Source organism: Thermobia domestica, chromosome 2 (assembly GCF_964235325.1).
Source record: "Thermobia domestica chromosome 2, izTheDome1.hap1.1, whole genome shotgun sequence".
Taxonomy (NCBI): Eukaryota; Metazoa; Arthropoda; class Insecta; order Zygentoma; family Lepismatidae; genus Thermobia; species Thermobia domestica.
This window is the reverse complement of record NC_137455.1, coordinates 357913797-357936464: the sequence shown is the minus strand read 5'-3', so window position 1 is coordinate 357936464 and position 22668 is coordinate 357913797. Positions and strand designations below refer to the sequence as shown.

Genomic DNA, 22668 nt, shown 5'->3' with positions numbered 1-22668 from the left:
TGTTGTTTGTATTACCCTGCAGATTCTATATTAACTGACCTTTGCAAGTATTAAAGTAATGGTAAATCTACAGAATGACTAGAAACATCAATTCTATGCAAAAAATTCTTTATTTCAACAAAAAGATAATATAAAAAAGAAAAGTAACTTTAACGTAATTTAACTAGGAAATTAATTTATACATAAATAAATTTTGAAACCAAATCTAAATAAAGCAACTACAATCCGAACCTGAATCGTAGACCTATTTCCTTATCCTAATCGTCGTCATAAACCATCCGTGTCGCAGCTACAAAGATCAACCACCAGCTCCCTTTTTCATTTATAAAAAAAATTAATCCCTAAAACATCCCTTGACAGTGCAGGAGGAACCAACTTGTGCTAAAAACGCAACAATAGTAGTGTGCTTTCTTTCCAACATAGTATAAAAAGTGAAAATAGGAACACTGCACAAGTAATATTACAGTACGTGATCAGTTATTAAATCGCACATTACATGAACATCTAAAAAATAATGTCACTATAAAATACTTTTTATGAATACAGGATTTTTTTTTTCAATTGAAAACTGGTGCGAGTTACTACAGCAGTGTGTATGTGCGCCAGAGACATACTGCTCCTAAATTATTTTCTTATAAAAAAGATTTAATGGCTAAGCTAGCTTGTTTGCTCGCTAACAAAATTATAAAGGAAAAACATATTAAAACCACTACGAAAAAATAACGACTGAACCGTTATTCGGCTCAATAAATTCAAGGAACTTTTCTCTAACAATTCTTAAATCTTCCAACATGTTATAACTCTTACACTTAAGAATCATTGTAAATATAACAATGGTTAAATATATTCTGTTTCACTTGTTTAAAAACAAAATGCACTAAAGTCCTCTGTGCAATGTCCATTAATATTAATTTCATTTTATATAATTAGATATATATATATTTATTTCTTATATTTAATCGGACTTCCTCACTGGTTTATATCACATTTCGGTTAAACTACTTGAGACGGAACTCAGTCTTCTTAGTTGACTCTGCTAGCGCCCTGGTTCGCAGATTTGGAATTCCTCATTAAGGGTTTGTGACTTTTCATGGCATCCAGAGCGTGTTGCCATTGCCAGCAAGTGCGACAGAAGTATCGAAAGCATATCAAGTCCCTGCAGAAGTACGGTGCCTGCTGAACTCCACAAGCGGAACAGAGCGAGTCTTCCAAGTATGGGTCCACTTGAACCTAAAAGAAGTAACATTTCAGTTTAATGCCAAAATTATTTTGCTTTATTAATTAATTCGTTACAGTGTGTAGTTGTACAAATATATTTGTATGCATGGAAACAGAAATAAGCACACAACGTATACTTCTAAAATGAACTTCTACAGTACCACTTAGTTCTCCACTGAGCCTGATGAATGAAAATATTGATGTTCTGGATAGATTATTAGAAATACACTATTTGCATTTAGTTTTACACTATAATGAAAAACAGTCGAACTTCACATAACTAATATTATTAGTGCGGGATCTAGAAGGTAAAATATGGAGAGGGGGAGGACAGCCAGAACTCAGATTATGATAGGCCTATCACGAGTTTACTATAAACTTTCAAATATCTATATAAATAATAGCTTAAATTATTTTCATCACAAAAACTGGGAGGTACTAAGCCCCGGGCTGGATTCGCCACTGAATCAGGGAAAAGATTGTTAGAAGAAAAATAAGCGAAAGAGACGGAAGTTGGTATGAGAGGAGATCAAGGATTGGCCAATACCAATAAAGCTATTCTGTTAGCTAGTTTTGCATCCCCCAAATTATCTGAAATAATTTAAACTGGTAATTAACATTTAAATTCATATATTTAATAACTGGAGAAAAATGACAAAAGAAAGCAGAACGTAGTCTTTATTCATTGTGATTAGCTTCGGGTTTAGCGTATTCTCATCCATCCTTTGCTTACATTTTCAGTTTTAACATATTTATGAAACCCATGGAAACACACAGATTTAAGAAACACAGATCCTTAGGACATTCCAGTGAAAATCGTGAACTATTCAGTGTTACTTAAATACAAAATTCGAATAAGTTGAGTGTTTCTAGCTTAGACTATGACATGTGAATCTCCAGTAGTGTGTAAACCCTGATGTATATCCCATATTAAATGATTGGGAGTCACCATAAGCAATCTACACCTGTCTGGAATTAGTACCGTGCTTTTCTTGCAATTTTTCTGGCTTTTTATCTCCTACAAATTTAAATTTTCAAAAATATTTCCTAAGAATATTTGACTAATTCTATTCGCCTCTTTTAAAGATGAACTTCACCAATCTATCGACTTTTCTGTTCTTACGACAGTTAATTCATTTTGATTCTCTTCACAGCCCTTAGACACGTCCTAGTCATCGTGAAGTATGAAAGAAGGAACCATGTAGAAACACATAAGAATGAGGATCATACGCCTCCGAATTAGAGCATGTCTATTTCAGGTGTGCCCTCGGAAAATACGCGAAACATACTTCGGCTCCATCTCCGCCATTCTCTGACGGAGGAAACTCTCGCTTTGCTTAAGAAGTGAATGTGTTACCAATTTGTCATTCAGTGTTGACGTGTGAAGATCGTAGGCTACTTAGAATGAGTAACAAGATAGTACAGTAAAGTCTGTGAAATAATTCATTGTGGCACCGCTTTCGCATCCAACAATTGAAAGATCTCGATCACAGCAACTTGTCCATTCTCTTGCGAGGACGGTACAGGAAAAAAAAAAAAAAACCATCGACAGCAGCGTCAGAAGGAGCACAGTTCAAATAGAAAGGCTCGATACATTTGCCTGGTGTGAAGAAACTTCAGGAAAAACCTTACGCAGGATGGCTGACATTTATTTTTATTAAGTTTTCGAATGCGTGTCCTCATCGGAAATCAAACCTGTGACTCCTCGCACTAAAGGTGAATGTTAGCGACTACGCTACGCGGGGCCACAGTAGCATTTAGTACAGTCTTAAAAGAATTAATGTTCTGTATTACATAGCGAAGATATTTAGTTTGTAACTAAGCACTATCCCAATTAAATAACTGAGCAGATAATACGCTATCATTTAAGAGTGCAGAATTTTCGAAAGGCGAAATTAGGAAAAATTTATAAACAATCCATGTATCTCAAAATCAGAAGATCTAAAAAATATTTAAAAACTAATGATTTTAGACGCCGTATAATAAGTTTATAGCAAAATCGCAATTAAACAATTGAACTTACCTTTTTGGTAAACTTTGGAGTCTTAATTTCGATGAAAGCTGCAGCTACAGCCTTCATGTAAGATCTATGGTTATTAAAAGTGACACGACCAGAGCCTATTGGATACTTGTATTTATCTGTGTCGATACCTGGAAGAATTTAGTTTATGGTTAGTACTGCATACAACATTTCATTTTGTACATTTCATTCTTTCAACATCACTACGCCACTCACAAAATCAGGAACGAAATGGCTATATCTAGTTTTTGTAAGTCTCGAGTGTATACTTGCACCTCCTGAATTTGTACACTACTTTCGTCGCGAGATTTATCAAGTTTGAAGAAAGAAAAAAACAAAAAAAAAAAAAAAAAAGAAAAGAAAAGAAAAAAAGAAAATAAAAAGGTACTGGAAACTAGCTCTATATTTGTATTGTCACACCCTGAAGGTTAATTTTGTCTATTAAAGCCAAGTCTGGTCAAATGCGAAAGCTTAGTAGCTAGAAAAGCAGTGAAATCATACTTTTTTGTTTTAACTGACTACTAGTATCAGTCCATCACAGATTCTGAAGCGCATGCTAGTAATTAACCTTGTGGAAACACTCGCACCAGTAGTTGCATTGCTAGGATCGATAAAGTAATTAGAGGTGTTTTCTTGCTTATGATTGCAATCATGCTACCGCAGGTAATGTGTGATCTTGTCTTTCCGCACCACAACCGCAACGGGCGCGCACCTGCAATGTTTCAATCAGGAGAAGCAGCTTTAAGAGGAAGTAGTGTGTTTGCCCCTAGTTACAAAAATCACGAGGATAGAATCACGAAATATTGCGCAGCGGTATGCTATCTTTTTGCGTGAAACTATGAAAATTCCGCGATAATGTACGGGAAGCTTCAGCAGCCTTTTGGAAACTAGGTTTTATCAAGGGCACAAGTATTACGTTGGCACCAAATGTTTTCTAAAGGTAGAACTGATTTCGAAGATGAACACCGCAGTGGACGAACATCAACACAGCCAGGGTGAGTTAACTTTTGTGAGCTGATCCAAGATTAACAGTGAAAACTATTACGAACGAATTACGAATTTAATCAGGAAATTGTTCACCTGATATAGACTGAAAATTTGTGTCAACATGGTTGCCAAAAAATCTCTCAGTAACAAAAGGATCAATAACAGATTGGCTGCTGATCTGTTGGAACAAGTGGAACTGAACAACTACTGAACAGAGTTACCACTGGTAATGAATGTTCGCTTTTTCAGTAAGATTCAGAGACGAAACAAAGTTCGTAATAATGTTGAATCGCCAGGACCAAAGAACGAGCGCAAGTCGAAAAGGTGAAATGCATGTATGTGCTGCTTTGACTCCATAGACACTGTGTACAAAGAGTGGTTACCTCCAGGCCGTACAGTAAATCAGCATCAAAATCGAAAGAGACTTAAAACCGAATGTCATGTTCGTTCGAACATTGCTGACAATTGGATCCTGCATCACGATAACGCATCATCCCATACCACATTGTCTGTTGATCAGTTTTTGACGCAAAGTCCATTGCAGTGCTACCAGAACCTCACTCATTCGACATGACCCGTGTATTTTATTTATTTATTTATTTATTTTTATTTTTATTATTTTTATTTTTATTATTTTTATTTTTATTATTATTATCATTATTATTATTATCATTATTATTATTATTATTTTATTATCATTATTATTTTATTATTATTATTATTATTATTTTATTATTATTATTTTATTATTATTATTTTATTATTATTATTATTATTATTATTATTATTATTATATTATTTTATTATTATTATTATTATATTATTATTATTATTATTATTATATTATTATTATTATTATATTATTATTATTATTATATTATTATTATTATTATTATATTATTATTATTATTATTATTATTATTATTATTATTATTATTATTATTATTATTATTATTATTATTATTATTATTATTATTATTATTATTATTATTATTATCAAAATTAAACTTTCGTTAAAGGACACCATTTTGTAACAGCACAGTACATTTAAACAGCTGTAACAAGGGCTTTTGCTGGTATACCCGAAAAAATGAAATGAAATGTGAGTTTTACGTCCCACAATTATGCCGGTTAGGCTAAAGGAGACTGATGATGAGTAATGAATGAAATGGTGGAATGAAGACAGTGGGAGGAAACGGGAGAAACCCGAGAAAACCCACGCACACTGTGTTTGTCCACCACAAAGTTCACTTGGCGGGGGCTCTGGTATACCAGAAGATGAGCTCCAGAGGTGTTACCAACAATGGAAACTCCGATGAAGTAAGCGTGTGTGTAGACACAAGGGAATTACTTTGAAGGTGATACCACTGTCATTAAAAATTTAAATAAAGGTTTTCTTTGTAACCAGTCTACTATATTGTCCAACCTCGTATATAGACAATTTGGCACTGAAAGAAAGGTAGTCTGCCAGAGACCATATTTAAACTATTCACGTCTCACTATTGGTCTCGTTAGACGAAACATTTGTCAACCACCGCAGGACTCGAACTCGAGACTGAATACGAAGAGAACACTACTCGGCCTATGCGTTACAACTACAGCACTTTCAAAGTTAGGAAACCATAGGTCTAGTCTGATTTCAGAAAAATTTTAACTCGTTTTGAGATACTGCGAGTTGAACGCATTGCTAAATAAAATGTACCAGAAGCAGCTCCTAGTAGGCGCAGAAGAACTTAAGATATTAAAATATTTTCCGTAAGAAATTTAGTTTAAATCCTACGATTATGCACCGAGGCTAAGGGAGGCTGGTGATATGGATAATGGTAGAATGAAGGAGATTAGAGGAAACTAAAGAACCTCAAGAACCCCACACATTGTCCACCAAAAACTCACTTGGTGGGAGCCCACACGCCTGAAATGAGGCTCTACCACAGCCACTGCAGCCTCCTATTGATAAATTTTTTTTTTTTTTTTTTTTTTTTTAAAAAAAAGTGCATTCTAGTTGCTCCGCCGCGCCCACATTGAACAACAGTTCCTCCCGTGAGCAATGCGTATAAAGTACAGGAAAATATATCCTTATTGGGAATCCTGTTCCTGCACGAAACTGCTTATAAAAATGATTCATCACTGGTTTAAAACAAAATAAGCGACGTTCTGCTTATTCCATATATTACTGAGATTATGCCACATACCTTTTGGGAGGTTTTAAAAAGTAATATTACAGATTTAAAAAGTGTGTAGCTATTATAACTCGACAATTTTCAAACCAAGATGCGCAGATCGCTGCGGAGCACTTCGTATTCCACCACCCTCCCCACTACTCTTCCATCCACTGATCTGGCCTTGAAAGTACCAATGATACTAACTCAGCAAACTTATGCTTCAACAAATATCACCTGCTAAAATAAATGACAAATATTACCGTGTAGCCTTATACCTACAGTATCGACTCGTAATTCTCATATCAGTGGTCCATTTCATTTAATCCCGCTTTTGAAAATGCGTTGCGGTGGTAGCTCTTCGTATTCTACGGTAGTATATTCTGCGTATGTTCGTTATTAAGCTTTATAACGAAGAGAAACCAAAAGGCGAATGACTTAATTTTCTGGATTCCACAGTAAAGACTGAACTGACAGCCGAGCCTACTAGAACATTACGATACTGAACCAGGGGCAAATACAGAACGGGGGGCGCATCTTTCTGAAAGGGAAATATTTCTGTCTTACTTCAATGAGACGAGTTGACAAAAGTATTTTTGTCAATATAAGACAACAAATAAGCTGCTTTCAGTCTATTGTTAGTACAAACTATGTCTCAAGTGTTATAATGTTTAACATTTTGCGCCCCCCATCCTTCTGAGTAAGAATGAATAATTATTCAACTTCCAAGGCCGAAGATACATCTTGTGTTAAAAAAAAAAAAAAAAAAAAAAACTATAACAACTGATAACTAGTAGAGAAAACTTTGTTCAACGATTTCTTTTATTTCAGCTAGTTCCTCTTCCAGAAGTGCGGATCAAAATATTTGGCATAGTTGCAATTAAAATATTTGATTTAATTATCACCCTAGTTATACGTTCGAGGTCCCAAAGGTCATGTGGGCCCCCTATTGTATTTATGAATATACATTATTTGGCATAATTTGAATGCAATTTGTCTTAAAATCCTCATGTGTATATACCTTCTGCATCTGAATGCCACCCCCCCCCCAACTTTACAGAGAAATCGGCGCCCTTGGGTCGGGCCTAAATGCTAACTCGAGTCGGGCCTCACATTATTAATTCACGGGCCCGGCCTGAGATGAAACCTACATTCACGCATCACATTCAGTACCGGCGTGTTGGCAAAGTAAGAGTGAAATAGGTGCAACAGACACTGTTGGAAAAGGGCCACGTCTTATTATTGTCCATGCAGGAGGGGAATTTGGGTTTGTTGATAATGCTCTATTATTCTTCAAATCTAAGCAAAAAAGTGGAGATTATCATGATGACATGAACAGTAGAAATTTTTCAAAATGGATCGGTGAAAAACTACTTCCTAATCTTCCCGAAAACAGCGTTGTTGTTGATAATGCCAGTTATCACAATGTTCAAATCAATAAAAGACTATCTGTCTTCACTTAAAAGCGACATGATACAGTGGCTATCAGCGACAGACAAACCTATAAACGAAACTGAAATTGAAGCGGAGAATAGAGTAAATACATTGTGGAGAATGAACAAAAGACAATTTTTCTTAAGAATTCAAAATGTACCTTATGTGAAACAATACGCGATTGACAAGAAATTTATAAACACGAGGCACACTATAATAAGACTTCCACCTTACCACGCAGACTTAAATCCTATTGAACTTGTGGTGGTGGTGGGGATCAAGAGCAAAGCAAGGCAATGCATTTCCGATTCACTGGATGAAAAGAAAGTTATTTAATGAATATTCACCACAGAAATGGGTAAAATGTTGTGAACACGTGAAAAAAATTGAAGATTCTTACTTTGAAAGAGACGGGCTTATGGGTGAGCGTGTAGATGAACTGAGATTCATCGGCCGATACAGACTCAGATGAGTGGGAGAGTGAAACTGAAGGTGAAATGGAAAACATTTAAGTGATTTCTGTTATTTATTTATTTATTTTTCATTAAGATTCATTGCGAACTTTTCCACCTTTTAATTCATATATTACGTTGGTAAGGAATACCCCTAATCATACTTAATTCATTTAATATTCAAAGAGAAAATATTAAAATGCATTAAAAATTTAGTGCAATCAATATACAGCATTTACACTCAAATGTCGTAGAAAATCCTCAGACCATTCCGCTCCCTCCAGATTGCAACACTGCAAAACATCATCGTCGCGGAGAAGGGAGTGGGGAAATGTAGGATTAGGTGCGCAACAACTAGGCTGCAGCGTTCTGTTTACAAACTTTTTCACTTATAGAAAAGCAATCCCTGATATGCAAGATACTTTCATTGAAGCCCATTTTCAAGAACGTTTATATTAACGAATTAATTCGGAAACAAATTTCATGGTATAGACCAACTTGCGTGATTGAATTACTTAAATTTAGTTTTTAACAAATGTGTGGTGCAGTTTATTCTGAAATTTCTAGATATTTAAAATGCGAATCATGACTTCTGTGAAAAGATTGTGAATATTTCAAGCCCAGTTTCTGAACCAATTAAGGTTCCGTACGTGAATACTCTTATGACTTCAAAATTAAGTAAAATCTGCAATTAATTTGAATAGCAACGAGAGGGAGTGTATATCCCAATTCTTACCAGCGTACACAACTCCGCCAAATAAGTCGTTCATAATGTGAGCGAGTCCCTCTGCGTTTAGCATTCCATGGAGGGCACCAACAAACACAGTCTTCTGAGGATCAAGCTTCTGGGAACTTGATCGTACGTAGTTGCTATCACTAATCATCCAAGGAATCACCTGGACCTAAGAAAAACAAAATGTTACATTAAAATTCATCTGCAGAAACTAGATGAACCTTCGTTCAGGTTTTCGACAGTGTGAAACTGTATATTAATTTATATTTTGTATTTATAAGCATACCAATTGCGAACGACACACTCGTTAAATTTATTTAAAGAAACTAAGTACCCTACTTAACTTGATGTGTTACCTAACTAAAATTATATATCTTGTCTAACAAGAATTATTTAATGAATCAGAAAGCAGTCAACTATTAATGCCCTGTTGCGTAGAGACTTATTACTTAAAAATTGAACACAAATAATGAGTGCTTAGAATTTGTCAAAATGAGTATAATTGCGTATATTTATCTTTAATATCTTTTCTAAGAAGTCATATTTATCCAATGATAATATATGCAAACTTAGCCTGCTAATCAGGAATTTATATTTTATGAATTGAGGAAACTAATTTATATCAACAATTCCTTTACAGAAATCTTTCAATCTTCAGAACTCAAGCAAATCTTCAAGAACTGGTACCGAAACTGTCTAAAGATTAAGTGAAGTAAATTGCGTTACAAAATAAGTGTTAGCCATTACCCATGAGAAAAAAAGTTTACATTTAATATTTCTAATATTTGAAATTAGATGTTTGCTCTCTAAGCCAAAGTTATTTAATTTAAGAATTCATGATTTAAGGGTTGTGTCTTCATACGTTAATTAACAAAGGAAGCAAGCCTGATGTGAATGATACAACTTAGAGAAAAAAAGTTCGGTGAAAACAGAGTAAGACTGGTACTGACTACCGCTGTGAACTAGTTGAAAATTGCCACCTGGAATGAAGTTTGGAATGCAAGCTCAAGATTACAACTAGTTAGGAATGGAACGCATCACCCTTTCGTGGGCCACTTTTTCTAAAAATGTGAAGGGTAGGACGATGCTGTTTCTAGTTTACGTTTATGGGTAGTCTAGGTTATTGGATTTAAAGTTAGTTTATAGTATGGGCGCAGTTTCTGAGGGCCGAGGGAGTCCACCCCAAAGTTTGCTTGCCCCTTCCAAGATCCGGATAGTTTTGTTTGGATATTCGACAACAAAACTCAGCCCGAAAGTTATTCTGAAATTTGTGCCCATGGTTTACTATAACAATTTCACTGTAAACAGCTGCATTGCTGGGACCAGTGAGGGTTAAATTCACTTAGTAATGCAAGTCTAATCGTGTATCACTTGTCAATTCACCTAAAATTATTTCAGAATGCACAATAGAATTAAATGGTCCATAAAACCAATGTAATTATGGTTGTTTCTTCTATATTCTACATTCGTGTTTTGTTCAATGTCAATATGAAGTATTTGAGGCAGTACTGGAAGAAGAAATGCAAAAAAAGTTTCAAATTAGAAAAAGTTGGAAAATCGTGATCAACCAGCACTTAGATTGATTCTCACAGAACAAAGTCAAAACGAAAATATTGTTCGAGTGCAATTACCATTCCACTAATGAAAAATACTCAACCGTATAATTTTTCCCACTGCCCATGGAATTATTAATGTAGAAAGAAAGAAAGATAGCGTAGCAAATTAAAATTATCTGGAAAATTTTTGGACATCCACATCAAACAATGTGAATATTGTATGAACCATGCTTCAAAATCCCACTGAATTGGCAAGACAGCTGTTTTAGAAAATATATTTTCACTTCACACTATTCTGCCAATGACCTATATTTTCGATTTCGAAGTCTATCATGTTCAACTGTTCGAGGAAGACTGACAAAGGATAATATTTTCCGAAATTGTGGTCTGTTGGGACGATTTTGTGGAGTAATATAGCATATATTTGTGTACATCAATTGCAATTTCGGTCAAATTTATGGAATAAGTGGGGAAAAAATGTTCCAATGTGTGAAGAGAGTTTCTTGACACGTATACCCTGAATGACTATGGTGTACAATACTTGCTAATTCTGCGAACGTATGTATAGCTATTCTTAAAATGGTGAAAATTTATGAGAATTGGTATAAATGCATGCCGAGGTATACCACACTTCAAAAACAAAATAGATTGATAGATGGAATACCTTTCTGCCTGAGCAATGAATCAGTCTCCGAAGACCGACACGATTATTATTATTATTATTATTATTATTATTATTATTATTTAATTTATAATTATATGCTTTTGAGGCAAGGTTACATTGACGTAGATGCAGTTCTGGTCTGGAAGTGTTTTTAGCTACTCACTTTGATGGTAGAACTTAGGGGAAGAGTTTAAAAAAAAAAAAAAAAACTCTTGAAACAAACTACCAATCTCAAATTTTCAACGTAGATTACGTTCGAGCCTGGAAAGTTTTTTTCTAATATTTTCACTTTGACAGTAGAACCTAGGAGAGAAGGGAAAATTAATATATAAAAATAAATAGAACTCAACTCTTGAACCACCCAACCGATCTCTGAAATTTTCAATATACATGACATTCGGGCCTGGGATAATTTTTATCATGCCGTGCCCCGCAACGGGGGAAGGGGAGAAGAGCAGAGAGAGAGAGAGAGAGAGAGAGAGAGAGAGAGAGAGAGAGAGAGAGAGAGAGAGAGAAAAAGAGAAATCACCGAAAATGACCAATATCAAAGAGCGCTTTAGTACTAGTAAAAACGGAAAATATTACTATTTTTCCTTAATTTAACCCAGCAAAATCGGGGTGAGTTAGATTCGAATAATTATAGAGAAATTCTTTATTAAAGATATTAACGTGTTATTAAAATTACTTTGCTAGCTATAAATATTTAATTTTTTTATCATATTCAATCACTCAAACAATAGTGTCCTGCGCTTGCGCAGGACGTGCGGGTTTGCTAGTTAGTATAAATAGAAAATATATTTACTCTTTATTGTATCTTTTAGCATTCATATATTGCTCAAAATTTTTGGGTAAGCCCGTACCTACCCGCTAAAGCCGCCACTGGCATCAGGAGATTTGACGAACGGAAATTTGACAGTACATTTCTGACATGTCAATGTGAGAATTGCGTGATTTCAACATGAAGTGACAACTATTTTCATGGAATAGTTCATCATAACTTTTTTTTTCTTTGCAAAAATTTTAATTACGTCGTTTTACCGACTCAAAATGTTACTAAAATCTGGAAATGTATGATTGATGCTCGTACTTAAAGATGCTTGCTACAAGATACATGTTTTAACCTCTATTTCCAATTAAGATAAATTAAATAATTTGAGTGGTCTACCATTTTAATTAGTAACTTCCCAAAATTGCTGCACTGCATCCGCTGTGGATTTAGAAAAATTGATGAAACTTTAGATAATTTAGTTTTTATTAAGACAGACAAATTCCAGAAAACTAAATACTTTATAAACTCCAGCCGTATTTTCTCTTAACATTCCCGTGATACATCACTGCTTTTAACAGAGTTCATAAAACTTCCTGTAAGTGAAGAAAGTACCGAAAATTAGGGAACTTACTTCCAACATTGCACTACAACATCCTCCTTAAAAAGTAAATTTTAACTTAAATAGTACTAAATTTCGGAACAATTTCTGCGTGGAAATTGTAATGAATTATTGTAGATTGCAGAATTGTTTTTCTTCATATGTATGGAATAAAAATATGTCTATATCCTATACATAAAATTGAATCTAAAGAAGCTCAAGGGTTCAATATTTTGCTAATCACAGACTGACGAAATTTAGAAGTTAGTTAATACTTAAAGGTTATTTTGTGAAGAGGACGTTGTGATGCAGTGTGAAAGTATTGGAAGATTTGCTGATTTTTGGTACTTCCTTCACTCATAGGAAATTTCCGAACTCAAGTTTTAATATTCAAGCAGTAAATCATTAAGATAAAGTACGGCTGAAATTCATCAAGTGATCAGTCTTCTAGAATTTTGTCCTCAAAAAATTTTCGAATAATTTCTCCAATTTTTGTAAGATAGTTCAATTAAATTACCTAACTGGAAGATACAAGGTAAGAACATTGCATATGCAAAATGTTCAATGTATAGGAATGTTTCGCAAATGCGAGTGCATACGGGAACATGTGATTTAAAAGGAAAAAAATGGCAGGTCCTGAATATGTAGTTCAAGTTTAGTTGTGAGAAAGACTTTTCAACCACCTTACTGACTTTCTCAAAAGATCAAAATATTACTATCAGCACAAAAGATTCGTTACACAATGCATCAAGGCCAAGAGATCACGTGGAACACCATTCGGTACGACTTGAGCATGAGAAAAATTAAATATGGTAATTTAACATTCTGAAAGTCCTACTTCGAATGAATATACATTAAAAAGTACAAAATTTCAAGAAACTTACTTCCTTTGATTTCATCCTTCTAGAAGAAATTTTAAAATACCAGTTACCACCATTACTGAAGTCATGTGTGCATGACTGAAGTAGTGCTTTCACCTGTTGGAAATAAGAGAATTGTTATACATTACTGTAAATTTATTTTTGTAGGTTTCTATATAAAAATAGACAATACTAGAACAGAAGTTTCTTTTCGAGTTTAAGATTTTAATTGCAGTGTTGCACATGAACTATTTTAACGATGTGTTGGTCATTTACGACTAAATTATACATTATGATTTGAAGAAATGACTGCTCAATTCCATCGTGTATCCGTTTAGTATTCAATGATTTTATACCAAATATTTGGTAGCTTGCTATGTAATTATTTATATTAAAATTATATTTAGTATAGGAGTAAGTTTCCAGATTAAAAAAAAAAAAAAAAAAAAAAAACTGAGGAATTATGAATTTATGTCAAAGTGTTCCCTCAAATACACATGTTTATATAAATGATTATGATAATGGTTCTAGCTTTAGAACCAAGAATAAGTGAAGTCAGAGTAAACACTTGTTACAGTTTCGAATCTAAAAATTGATTATATTATGGACATTTTTTAAACAATTGAAGATACTGTGTTTAAGAATGAAACTGCCAAAATTAACAGTATTTGCTTTGGTCAGCTTTTTATTTAATTTTTTTAAAACAAACATTAAAATCCACAATATAAAAAGTAACACTAAAAATGTAATAAAATGCTAAAAAAAAGTAATAAAATACCAAAAATATATATTAAAGAAAAAACTAATAATGATTATTGAAAGCCTCATAATGGACAAGTTATATATTTCTTCATCTTGCTGTTGCAAGTTATTTAGTGTTACGTGCTATGAAAATTGATTTAAACATTTTTACTTATGATTCTATGATTTAGGCTAAAAGTCACGATGATAAAAATTAGAACACTTAATGCTCTAAGAGATTCGAATCCAAGGCAGTGAAATCTTGCAATCGCCTTTGACAGCTTTATCATGTCAGTCTGCGCCAAATATGCGTTCAGTGCATAAGGGAATCAAATCTATCTTTTTGCTAAGTGAATATAATTTGTCTAAGATCACTTCAAAAGTGTTTTTAGAGCTTAAGAGATTCACAATCAGATATTGTAACTCCTAAGTTAAAAACCAATGTTAGCTTTTTCCATGTACTTCAGCGCACCTTACAAACAGTCTTAGTTTGGATAGTTGGACGTTATTCCCTTGTACTCTGAACACCCCATGCATTACAACAGTAATAGTACTTTCAAGCATAACATATACTTAATTATTTCAATTCATTTCCAAGCAGGAAATTTTATTGTTTAGAAGCTTACTGCTAGTAGAAACTTAACATCTATATTGTTTAAGTTTTCAATCTCAGTATTATTTCCACTAGCTTCAAAAATAAATATTTGTATAATATATTTATATTACACACTTATTCTTACCTGTTTTTCTGATTCGAAAATTATATACACGTAACCCTTTGGTTGACTAGCAGCATGTTCCTTTCCTGGCCATTCGACGCGAATGGTTCCAAATTGTTTGAATGCATTTACCAAAGCTGATTCTGTTATGTCCCAAGGTACACCACCAAGGAAAACCTACAAATTATTAAAAGTTAAGTATGTATATCTTGGTAAAATGTCAGTACCTAGATGTTAGGTTAAGTTCAACTTAAATTATGCTAGCTCTAAAATTTCAGTAAGAATGTACTTTCGCTTCGTACTGCTTCGTCAGAGTAACAAATATTGGCAGTAAGATGTGTTTCTACAAACAGGAGGCCCATCAAGGATCAACAAATATTGCAATTCGGAATTAAGCGTTACTACTCGAAACGTCTCAAATTATAGGGGCAGACTAAAAATCTTGTTTCCTGAAAATCCCTCTTAATAGTGCACTCTGGACGCTCGAAATAAACTTTGAAACTAGTTTTAAGGGGAAAACCCAACTACAATCTTACCTTGTAGGAACGTGAAGATCCGATATCACTACTCGGAACATTAAATGGATAATTACAATGGATGAAAAGTTATTTCGCCAGTTCAACTTTCACAGTGTAAGGATCTTAAACTCACATTTTCGGTTCCAAACAATTCGTCTGCTAGGTAAAGCAAGCGAAGGTATATTTTCATGTAAATAAAAGTTTCCCTTCCTTTCTTATCTTTAATGTATTTGCTGTTTAAAGTTCCCTCTAACAAACAAACTACAATTCTCTTTCATTATAATATTTAAAGTCTGCAAAAAATTACTATTTTAAGTTCCATATGCAGCTTGCGTCTTTGGAACACATCAAAAACAAACTATTCCAGCAGTACTACCGGAAATAATATGCTTGATTTGTCCACTATTTTCGAGAGTTCAGATTGCACTTATAACCTTTTCTTGACTTAACCCTTACTACCAGGAATGCCTAAATTGTTTGTTTCGCATGTAGGGGCACTAAGGTCATTTAACCAATTAGCCTACGTATTTGAAATGATTTACAAGTTTTCGTAAAAGTAACTACATTTGTATTAACAGTTTAATTTTGTACTTTTTAAAAATGAAAAATTTCAAATTCGGGTTCTCAAAGTCAAACATTGAAAGCTGCACATTTCCTTCATTAAAAATTTAGGAAGTAAAACACTCGTGAAAGATATTGAAGACATTTGTGAGTGTAGTGATTTATCACATATCTCAACTAGTAATTCATTCTTATATTTAGGAATTAAGTTATAACAAAAGCAATAACCTAATAGATAACTATTCATCAATCTATTGCATGTGCAAATTTTATTTTGTTCACCCATTAGAATGTTTTAAGGAAGTTCCATTACCTAGGTATATAAAAATAAAAAAAAAACTATCAAACGTTGTACTGTGTAATTATTCGGAATACATACGAACGACTGATTTCATAGTTATATTGTGTTTATGTAAAATAACTTAATGTTAGATTATATCGAAGACCAGCATACAAAATATAAAGAAACTACCTAGGTAAAAGCAACATTTTAGATCCTTTAGATGCATGTTGCTGGGCAACTGTGTATAATTTGACTAAAAAGAGTCATGTTCCTTGAACACGCCCATATTCGCCTGATTCGGCCCCAGTGGATTCCATGCTCTTCTATAAGCTCGAATCTGCTTCTAAAGGGAATAGTCTTAACATTTCAGCGAATAGGACAGGTACCGAACAGCACTCCAGTTTACAACTTTTCTCGAGCGTTCCAGAACCTCTACGATCTGTCAGTGTGGTGCGAAAAGGGATCTATTTAGAAAAACAGGATAATCAACTCTTGACATCGTTAAGTGTATTATTTCGAGATAATCCCAGAACTTGTTGAACACTATATGCGCTCACTTGTATAAAATAAGCATGTTGAAGATTAGAAGATAAAAAGTGATGAACGAAATTCCAGTCAACTAGCACGCTATTTGGGGAATATTTCTCCAGGAGTGTATGATAGACAAAAACTATATTCCAATATTTAACGTATTCATGGAATGTTTGCTTTGAATAATGGAAAAACTTAAATTGTAATTACGAATCAACTTTTTTCTAAATAGTTTTATAGTAAACTTCAAGAAACAAGGAACATTCTTCTGTTAGACTTGTGTAGTTAATATACGTAGCGGTGTTTGCGATGTTGTCATTTGGCATTTACATGTAGCAAAAACTGTCTCCTTTATCCTTGGGGAAACATCTGTGTCAAGTTATTACGAGGTAGATACGAACAGTGAAATTTTCAAGGCAACCACAATTAAAATCTATAATCTAGAGGTGCCTCAATAATTCCCAAGTCAAGGGCTACCAAATAGATTAGGAAAATATCTAGGAATTGAAAGAATCTGCATTATTTGAAAAGTATTCTGCTTTGTTCTATTTTTCTAAACTATTTTATATTACAGTAATTTCTGAAACTTTAAATGAATAAATATCGATTGCGCAATTAGAGCTTCACAATTGTCAATGCTTTACATAATATGGGTAAATCGGACTGCCTGTAGAAAAAGATACCAGAGCCAAAAGAGAGGAAATTAGTGAGAAAAAAAAAGCAAACTACATTTTTTGTGATTCATTTAAAAATATATAAAGTAGCGTGGAGAGTTCTAAAGAGATACAGAAAGATATCAACATCACCTGACAAGTTTAATGAAATCTTTGTAAATAGTACAGTTTTAATCTGGCAATCAAGTATATTACAGACAATCGAAAATTCATTCTATACTCTTGTAGAAACCAAACCAGTAACCTGACATTCAAATTGTCATAAGTAAAACATGAAGTAATTTTGTCAGTGGTACGTAAAAAATTAAGGTTTTACTAATAGTACAATTAAAAATATCGACGTAATAGATAATTAACTGGATATTAATACGAGTGTTCCCAGATTGTCTTAAAATTGTTACCATTCCAATGTATAAATAAGGTAAAACTGCCCTAACTAGTATAGATCAATATTCCTTGAACTAATTCTATTAAAAATTCTTGAATTTGTATGAAAGCAACCAACCAAGTATTCTAAAAATAATATAATTGTGCATAATACGGGTTTCGGAAAGGTATGTCCACTGTGCATTGGCAATTGTGCGTTTCGTACCTCTTCTACTCCCAGTTAATGTTGAAGCGCACCATTCTTCCAGCAGGCCTGCATGAATTCAGTGCAGCCATCAGCTAATTATGCTCTACTATTTTGTTAATCTAAAGTAAATGATTTACCATCCTTCATCTTTTGCGCTGGAAACTGGAGATCACTGCCAACGTTATCAGGCATGATTAAGACCTTTTGGAATTCGTACTCAAACGTTTGTATGACCTTGCCGTCGAAACCCCCGCTCTGTTGGGTTTTCTACATACGGGCCCCATGGAAGTTACGCCGTCTAGCTAGGTTTTCTATCTCTATCTCTCGATATTATCATATTACAGTGGACTCCTTTTAATTCGAAGTTCAAGGGGGGACAAAAAAACTTCGAATTATCCAAAAACATTCATTTTTATATATATATATATATATATATATATATATATATATATATATATATATATATATATATATATATATATATATATATATATATACATATATACAGTAGCGTAGCCAGGATGTGTGTTTGGGGGGGGCCAAGTGCTGTTATAGGTACATATAAAAAAATTACAAACAAGAAAATATATAAACATAAAGATATATAAAAAATTACAAACATCAAAGTACCAAAGTACATTGTCGGACCTCTTTGGGGGGGGCCGGCCCCTCCGGGCCCCCCCCTACCAAAGTACTGTGCATCAAAAACATTCATATGTTGTAGACTACCTTTAAAGCAGCTTATTATTTGCGTGATCTAATACCGCAAACTAACAAACGACATTGACTCCACATAATTCAAACTACGTATATAATAGAAAATACATTTACATACATACAAGAAAGAGTTCCTAAAAGTGAAAACAGAATATTCAAATTGTTACTGGTGTTTAAGTGCTTGGGCTATTCATATTCAATGTATGTTGTAAAATTTGATTGTTTTTGTACGGTCAATAAATCTTGAATTTCATGTATTGCGTGGAATACGATATTAACATTTGGTTGACTTTATCAATAATTCATCTTAAATTTTCAACCAATTCTGAAACAAGATGAGATTGGCACATGGGATGACGTTTTCTATCTTTACTTCTTACCCAACTCACCTTCATCTTTATCATTACAAAGATTTTCTATTTATCTTTTGTATTACTCTTTCCTATGGCTGCATCTGGATAACTGAAAACACGTTAAAACTGTATTTCTCTGTTTACATCTGTGAAACATTAAACATTTTCAACTGTATTTAGTTCGAATTATCCAAAACAGGTTCAAAAGTTCGATTTATCCACAATTTTTTTTACTATCGTTTTCAATACAGTTTTCAAGGTGAATAGACTTCTGTTCGAATTATCCAATATTTCGAATTAACGAAACTCCACTGTATATTATATATATAATTTAGCTCTCACGACTTTCAACGAGTTTCGGGCCTCCGAGCAGTTTGAAGATTTTCTATTGATTGTTCGAAAGATTATTTTGTCTGCTATACCTTCTCTTTTTTCAATTACCCGTACTTACAGTTTTAAATTATACACCTTTTCTTGAATTTTCACTTTAACTGGTTGCAATTTTACGAACTTTATGTTATGTTTCTGCATGCTATACTCATGATCTTAATCTGTTGCGACTCAAAGTGCTCTGGGTAACCTCTTTGATGTGCACAGTAAATATCCGTTCGTCCAGCAAATTCTAACATTGTCAGATTCTTAGCACAGGGGTGTGAGATACAACTGTGCTGGGTTCCGAGCCATGTTGGGATAGCTGGTAATGAAAAGGCTGACCATGCAATGAAAATTTCTGCCACTGAAGGAAGACAGCATCTCCCATACCCAGCACGGATCTGCGTTCGCTATTCACTGCTCACTTGCATCAACGCTGGCAGCTCGAATGGGGTCAGGCTGTCGATAAATTACATGCTCAAACTTGCACTTCGTGTCTGGACCACCAGTTTCTTCACAGGAAGAATGAATTCTCACCTGACTTCGCATTAGGCATTCCTACTTAATCCATAAATTTCTACTTCGTGGCGAAGATCCACCATTGTATGCGGCCTCTGGGGCCAAATAAAGCATTTAATATCTATTTGTGGATTGTCCTCTACATGCTTAGCTTCGAGCTGACTTTGCTCTACCAGCAACCTTACCAACACTGCTTGGAGATTATACCGAACGATCTCTTGTTTTTTTGCCAGCCCCATGTCATACCTACATTGTGACCTAACGCATTTCTTGCTTCTGGGATTGTCCCCTGTCTCTTAACACAATTTTCGTTTCTCGTTCAATAGATAATTCCGAGAAGTATGACTTTTTATGTCATAGTAACTTGGCCAACAGGACAATCAAAATTAGATCAAAAATCATTGTCAGGTGATTTTTTAAAATTGAAATCAGACCCACAAATACACTGAGTCCATAAATCCTTGTCAAGTCAACAAAAAAACTTAGGCAAGCTTCATCTAAGGCATTATTGCAGTCCGCAGCAAAAAACCTGCAACATGAGCATGTAAGTTTGTGAAACTACGCCTAACAGCCCAGGGAATCAGCATAACTTCTAAGTGGCACGAATCACGCCAGGACAAATCTCGACGTCCTCCCCTGCACACTTATTTTGGAGCAAAAGGCTTCATTGTTTCACAATATACTTACATGCTCCGATTGCAGGTTTTTTGCTGCGCACTGTACAGGATGATCATTCCCGTGCCTCAGATCGTCCGCAGTAGAGGTTTTAAGGGAAGGGTGAAGAGCCTCCCCCCGCAACCTAGAGAATCAGCGGCTATTGCAGTTCCGAAAAACGGCAATGGGGTCGCCACAGTCTCGATGACGGGGAGAATATTAGAGTCAAATAAGAAAATTGTGTTACGGGACAAATTTTGTTCTACGAAGATAAGGTGGAAGCGAAAATCAAGAGGTAGGAAACAATAGAAAATGACAAGGATATATGAAGATATTACCTTTGGTTTATGCAGCACAAAAGTTTCTCCAATTTCTCCAGTTAGTTTCCTATCGTGAATACTTATGAATCATATTTGTAAAGGTAGAGGCAGGACAAATCGTGATGCAGAATAGCTCCTCAATCTTTTCGCGATTTGGACCATGTAAGGCAACGAACACTTATTCTGGGGTTCCATTTTCATAATACAGGGTTTGTATAAAAGTAGAATATATATCCAAGAAATTTATTGCAAATCGAAGTTACTGAACTTGTTCAAAATCTCTCCCTTGTGCATCGTCACACCGTTCCTAGCGTCTCTGTCAGTCGCCGTACGCTTTCTGAAAGACGTTCACGAGAATCTCGTTACGGCCTCTGACGTTATCCAGAGTTCCAAAATTGTACCGGTAATCTTTCAAGCTCCTCCGTATTCTTGGAAACAAAAACAAAAGTGCAGTGGTGCCAAATCGGCACTGTAGAGCGACTGTGACAGCGTTACCACCTTGTGCTTTGCCAGGTGCTCGGTCACACGGAAGATGGTGTGGGACAGCGCCCTGTGGTGCAAGCCTCCAGTTGAAGTTTTCCTGCCTGACGCATTGCATTCTTTACCGCACTCTTTCGAAGACTCACACGTAAAACTTACTGTGTTCCAGCGGTATCTCTTTATGGATAACTCCTTTTGAGTCGAAAAAGGCCGAGCATCGCCTTCATCCTTGCTTTTCTTTCCAGGCACCGGGAACCCTTCATATGCCACTCTGCATTGTCTTCTTGACTTATTTACATGAAGTTATTTTCGCAGCAGTCCAACAGTTCACACGAGACCGTCCCACGAACAGCCTTCTTATGTTCCTACAGCACTTCGGGAACTACCTTATGGCTAAATTTTCTGTATGGTTGCGATGCATTGTTGTTTCGGAATATTTTCCTCTTCTAACATTGACACTCGTAGATCGGAATTTATCTTCTCTTATTGTACATTTTCGCTACACTGTCGTTGACGAATATTCAGAGCGTTACACGTCGTCGATCTCCTCTCTGCCCTCCTGGGACATCTTGAGCCAGCGGAAAACCATTTCTTGGGACATTGCTTAATCCCCGTAAGCATCCTTAATCATAGCCATGGTCTCCGAAACCGATTTTCCGAGCCTAGCAAAATTTGATCGCATATTGCTCCATTGAACGTGGTATCGAAAAGTCGTGACGAAGTCAAACAGTAATTCAGTCTAGGAGCGATCCGCACACAGCTCAGGCAACTGACGTGGGTCACATTGCTTATCCAAGACCCCTCACCATCTTTCCCGCCACAAGTCGCCCATTCCAACCGTCCGCTTTGGCAGTAACACATTCTACTTATTTTTGGAATAGACCCTGTATAACAGAGCCGCCCATGAGTAAGACAAAACAATACTGGACACAAAAGTTTAATACTTACTTTGCACGAATAGGAGGGATTCTTCTGCATCCTCGGAGGCAGTTGACCACTCCACGTGCACGTAGCGTCATACAGAGCTACAAATAGGGATTTCAAGTAAACTCAAATGTAAATTAGGTAACTTAATACTAATACTAGAATCATACTTAACTTACGAAATTATTATGAGTACTATGATTTCGCTCTACTCTATCAAGAATTTGAGTAATTATTTGAGTGGGATGTCAACCATAAACATCACAACACTCCCTTCA

The 22668-nt window shown here is 34.8% G+C and overlaps 1 protein-coding gene across 1 annotated transcript in view; it reads right to left on the bottom strand.

Moving 5' to 3' along the window:
- Window positions 1–91: 91 nt before the first annotated feature.
- Window positions 92–22668, bottom strand: part of orb (polyadenylation element binding protein orb) — a 156435-nt gene continuing 133858 nt past the window's right edge. The window contains exons 7-12 of the mRNA XM_081749344.1: window positions 22415–22491; window positions 14932–15087; window positions 13475–13567; window positions 9007–9172; window positions 3242–3369; window positions 92–1230 (exon numbers count right to left, since the gene is read on the bottom strand). Coding sequence (XP_081605470.1) covers window positions 1024–1230; window positions 3242–3369; window positions 9007–9172; window positions 13475–13567; window positions 14932–15087; window positions 22415–22491 — 827 coding nt within the window. The 3' untranslated portion in view covers window positions 92–1023. The remainder of the gene's footprint in view (window positions 1231–3241; window positions 3370–9006; window positions 9173–13474; window positions 13568–14931; window positions 15088–22414; window positions 22492–22668) is intronic.